At 48.4% G+C, this 5,332-nt stretch overlaps 1 protein-coding gene across 1 annotated transcript; it reads left to right on the top strand.

Moving 5' to 3' along the window:
• Positions 1-279: 279 nt before the first annotated feature.
• LOC121963431 (chromosome alignment-maintaining phosphoprotein 1-like) lies at positions 280-5,268 on the top strand (the record flags this gene model as incomplete). The annotated part of the gene is made up of 4 exons (XM_042513718.1): positions 280-455; positions 3,296-3,612; positions 3,715-4,129; positions 5,039-5,268. Coding segments are annotated over exons 2-4 (954 nt in total), but the record flags the coding sequence as incomplete, so codon positions are not given.
• Between the last annotated feature and the right edge of the window lie 64 nt (positions 5,269-5,332).

Raw genomic sequence — 5,332 nt, 5'->3', positions numbered from 1 at the left:
GCCCCCAAGCAGAGCATGTGAAACATGACAATAGCCTGTATAACTGAATATACATACATATATTTATTACACACACACACACACACATATTTAACCACACAGCAGCTTTAAAATCTTGAAGTTTTATTTGTTTGAGATGTGTCACAACATAAACCTTTTATTGAGTGTTGGAGCATAATTATCAGATTTGGTTGTTTATTTGTAGTTATTTTGCTATTTTCCTTTTTTTTTTTAAACAACAAAACAAACCATGTATCGAAGCAGAAAATGTATTGAAATCTCGCGATAAGTGGATCCAGCGCGAGAGCTCGGGTCGGCTGCATGTAAACAAACAGGAGCTGGCCGGAGTGAAATCATTAAGATTTCAGGCAGTTAAAGGATAATCTGGAGTGATTTTCCGGTGCGATCTGGTGGAGGAGATTAACGGCAGATAATCTCAGCTGTAACGGAGGCAGGTGAGCGGGAAAATATTTTAAATGTGTTTTTTTCAGCGCGTTAGCCGGGCAGTTAGCTGTTAGCTCGGGCTCGTTCTCCCTTTGTGAGGACACGTGAAGCCGCAGTCGTCCATCGTTATTATCCCGTATTCCGTTACAGTCACAGTCCCGGGGTTTAACCGGAATGACGCACAAAACGGTGAAGCTACCGGAGAGATAAAAATCAGCTCTGACCGAGAGCTTCTGTTCGCACCAACACGCTCTGACGGTAAAATACCGGAAAATGTAAATGAGGTTTGGTTAACCCTGTAAAACCTGGGCTAATTGGGTTTATTTCCTTCAAAAAATAAATAATTAAATAAAAATAAACAAAAAAAGACAAACACACACACACACAAAACCAGGAAATAAAAAAAAAAAAATCATCCAAAGAAACATTAAACAAAAAAAAAAAACCTCAAACTAACATACACAAAAAACTCCAAATAATAAAAAAAAAAAAAAAAAAAAAAAAAAAGAGAACATAAAGAAACCGATGAAGTAATAAGTAAGTAATAATCAAAAAAACAAACAGAAAAATAAAAAATGTGGGGGACTTTCTTCGGTCTGAATTCATCGGTGTGATCACGTGACTTTGTCCGATGACTCACCTGGTGTTCTCATCCCTTTCAGTCTCTGCGGGTCGTTGGCATGGCGACCAGACGGAGATTTGATTTCAAATTCAAAGAGACGGTTTTGAAATTCGCGGAGGAGACCTCGGCGGCGGAGGCTGCGCGCCACTTTAACGTCCACTGGAAACGAGTAGGGGAGTGGAGGAAGCAGGAGGAGGAGCTGCGGCGGGCGGACCAGGCGAGGGCGCGGCTGGCAGGCGGCGGCAGGAAGAAGGTGAGCGAGGAGCTGGAGGAGAGCCTGGCGGCGTGGATCTCCTTGATGCGCAGCAAAAACAGAAAAGTGACGAGGACGATGATCAAGAAGAAGGCGCTGGAGATCTACCCGGCTGTGAGCGACGGAGGGAGGGCGTTTGTTGCTAGTGCTGGTTGGCTGCAAAGATTTCTGAAGCGGAACGAAGTGTCACTTCGCCGCCACACCGCTGTGGCGCCGCAGGAAGACGTGACGCTGCTCCCGAAGAGACTGGTGTGGTTTATCGACTACATCGGGAAGACGGTGAGCTCCAGAAGGATGTTAGAGCGTGACATCATTGTGATGGACCAGACTGAGGTTTGTTTGGACAAAACAAGCCGCCTCACTGTCGTTCTTGCCGCCAAGGACAATGGCATTAAACTGAAGCCATTTGTCGTGTTCAGAGGGGCCGATGGTGGCGTGGAGGCGTCTCAGACCTCCGGCGGCGTGGAGGCGTTGCAGACCTCCGGCAGCGTGGAGGCGTCTCAGACCTCTGGTGGCGTGGAGGCGTTGCAGACCTCCGGCAGTGTGGAGGCGTCTCAGACCTCTAGTGGCGTGGAGGCGTTGCTGACCTCCGGTGGCGTGGAGGCGTTGCAGACCTCCGGCAGTGTGGAGGTGTCTCAGACATCGGGTGGCGTGGAGGCACTGCAGACCTCCGGCAGTGTGGAGGCGTCGCAGACCTCCAGCGCCGTCATCTACATGTCGGCCAGCAGCTTAATGAGCGACGAACTCACCGCACGCTGGCTGCAGTCTGTGGTGGGGAAATCCAACGCCACGCCACGCCTCCTGGTGTGCCGCCACGTGGGCGCTGCCACTAAAGCGGAGCTGAAGTGCGGCTACAACATCACAACGGTGACGATCCCCGGAGATGGCGAGGAACCAACCGACATGATGTGGAACGAGCCCTTCAGGCAGAGCGTGCACACCGCCTACGAGTGGTGGATGGCGGGGGACGTGGAAAAGGAGTTCACGCCCGCAGGGGAGTTAAGGCCTCCCGCCCGCCACCTGCTGGTGGACTGGGTGGTGGCGGCGTGGGACAGACTGGACCGGGACATGATCGACAAGTCTTTCAGAGCGAGTGGACTGTTGGTGGAGAGCGACGGAGGAGAAGATTATTTTGTCGTCTGCCTCCGGAGGAGGAAGCCCCGTGGCGCCCGGCGGGAGGCGAGGAGGAGGAGCTGTGAGCTGGATGAGGAGGTGAAGGAGGACGACGCCTGAAACGTTTATTTAAATAATTAAAATTATGTTTAAATTTAAAAATGTTCAACTGTAATCGACTGTAACTGTTTTATTTTAATAAATCTGATTTTAAAAACTGATTCAAACTTCATCCATTCTTCGTTTAACCCTTTGAAACCCAACAAACCGGCTTTAATTCTGTCAAACACACTATATATATTTATTATATTTTTGTTGTAATTTTTTATTCATAAATTTATCAGCAAATTATTTTTTCGGTTTATTTTTGGACTAACTAACAAAACTTTTTAGATGAATCATCTGGTCAATGAAAGGTTAATTAATCCTGGGCCTTCAATTTACAGTCACGTTTTTCATCTAATCATCTGGTCAATAAAATGAAAATTTAGAAGTTTTTATGTAAAAGTTTATCTGCAGATTATTTTGTCTTTCATTTGAAATTGCCTGTTCAATAAAAAAACTTATAAAATAATAATAATTTTCCAGAATCTTTTTTCAGGAATTTTTGCTGCTTAAGATCACAGAACAAAAGAAAACCAAAAAGATTTATATTTGAAACTGATTCCAGGGACTTTTTTCCACAGTTTTCTCCAGCAGATTATTTGGTCCGTTAATTCAAATTGAAAAAAATAAATACTTTTTTCAAACTGAAAAAGTTTCTGTAAGTGACGTCTTTAAATTTTCACGTTTACTGTCAGAGAGAGAAAGAAAACCAGTTTGGCGTTTTTCGATTGTGTCTAACTTCACTCGTCTCTGTCCAGCCTCTGCAATGTCCGTCCTCATCCACACTCGCGGCGAGGCCGGCGGTGGCGTGGCGGCCCATCTCCAGTGCCCCATCTGCGGCCATTTCTCCAAGAGCCACGCCCACCAGCTGACCCACATGGCGGCATCTCATCCCGCCTCCCTGGACGGCGTGGCGGTGGGTCGCCTCGGCAACATCGTGATGTATCAGAGCACGGCCCGCCTATTCCACTGCTCCGACTGCTTCTTCACCACCCGAGACTTCACCAAGCTGTACAAGCACATCATCGCCAAACACTGCGTGGACGAGAGGGAGGGCGGCGGGGATGAGGAGAAGGCGGCGGCGGAGGAGGAGGGGGAGGAGGAGGAGCGAGGAAACGACAAAATAAAAAGCGAGGAGGAGGAGCGAGGAAACGACAAAATAAAAAGCGAGGAGGAGGAGCGAGGGAAAAATAAAGTGAAGAGTGAGGTCGAGGAGGTTGAGGAGGTGGAGGAGGCGAGGCCGGTCAAAGCGGACGGCGAAGGAGACGAGAGCGTCCTGATGTTCGATGGCGCCGGCTACCACTGCCTGATCTGCGGCTGGAAGACCAAGCTGAAAGCCATGGGCGTCAACCACGTGGTGAGGAAGCATGACATCCCCAAAGCGTACGCCGCCCAGGCCGTCAGACGGGATGCCGTCGCCGCAAACACGCCCAAGCAGGCTCAGAGCAGCGGCGGGGCAGAGGAGGACGAGGCGGCGGCCGGGCTTAGCGGCGAGCTCCTGAAGGAGGAGATGGAGGCCACGGCCAAAGTGGTGCGCTTCATCTCCAACCGCTTCGTGTGTCTGATCTGCGGCTGGAAGACCAAACTGAAAGGTAGGGCTTCAACATCTCCAGATCGACCAATCAGGTTCTCCCCTCTGACCCTGCAGCTGTCAAACACGTCTATAACCTCACAGGAGTCTCCGCCCTCACTTCAACGACAAACGCACTCTGATTTTAACCTTAAAATCACCGCAAACTTAGGTCAACACTAACTATTTTTAAAAGTGCATTCAACCACCAAATTCTAATCAGATGATTCGTGAGTCCAAGTGGACGTTTGTGCCAAATTTCAAGAAATTCCCTCAATGTGTTCTAGAGATATCACATTCATAATAATCACACAAATGCAAGGTCACAGTGACCTTTGACTAACGAACTCTAATCACTTTAGAAGTATTATCAAGCGGAGGTTTGTGCCAAATTTGAACTAATTCCTTCAAGGCATTCTCAAGATATTGTCTTCGCTAAAATAAGATGAATGCAAGGTAACTGTGACCTATGACAACAAAAATCAAACTAGTTCATTGTTGAGTCCAAATGGATGTTTGCGCCAGATTTGATAAAATTTCCCTGATGCGTTTTTGAGATATTGAGATCACAGTGACCACCAAATTCTAATCAGTTCATTTTTGAGTCCAACTGGACGTTTGTACCAAATTCGAGGACATTTCCTCAAAGTGTTTTTGAGATATCACATTCATAAAAGTGACACAAATGCAAGGTCATCACAACCTTTGATAACCACTTTAAAAATTAATATCATGTGGACGTTTGTGCCACATTTGAGGAAAATCTCTCATGCCGTTCTCAAGATATAGTGTTCATGAGATTGAGACGAATGCAAGGTCACTGTGACCTATGACGCCGAAAATCAAACCAGTTCGTTGTTGAGTCTAAGTGGACGTTTGTGCCAAATTTGTAAAGTTGTGTAAAGTGTGACTGGATCTCTACCTGTTGCAGGTTTCGCCATCAGCCACGTGGTGCGCAGCCACGACGTGGAGCGTCCGTACGGCTGCAAAGACTGCAAGCGCTCCTTCTTCCTGCCCAGCCGGCTGCAGCAGCACGTCAGGGCGTCCCACCGGCCCGGGCGCTACGCCTGCCCCTTCTGCTGCTTTAGGTCGCACTTCCTGGGCGGGTTCAGGAGACACTGCAGCCGCTGCAACGCCCGGGAGGAGGAGAACGAAGCGGGAGTGGGGGAGGAGGGGGGAGGAGGAGGAGGAGGAGGAGGAGGGGGAGGGGAGGAGGAGGAGAACA

Source organism: Plectropomus leopardus, unplaced genomic scaffold (assembly GCF_008729295.1).
Source record: "Plectropomus leopardus isolate mb unplaced genomic scaffold, YSFRI_Pleo_2.0 unplaced_scaffold1124, whole genome shotgun sequence".
Lineage (NCBI taxonomy): Eukaryota > Metazoa > Chordata > Actinopteri > Perciformes > Serranidae > Plectropomus > Plectropomus leopardus.
Note: the sequence above shows the minus strand (reverse complement) of the source record. Positions and strands in the feature narration are given on the sequence as shown.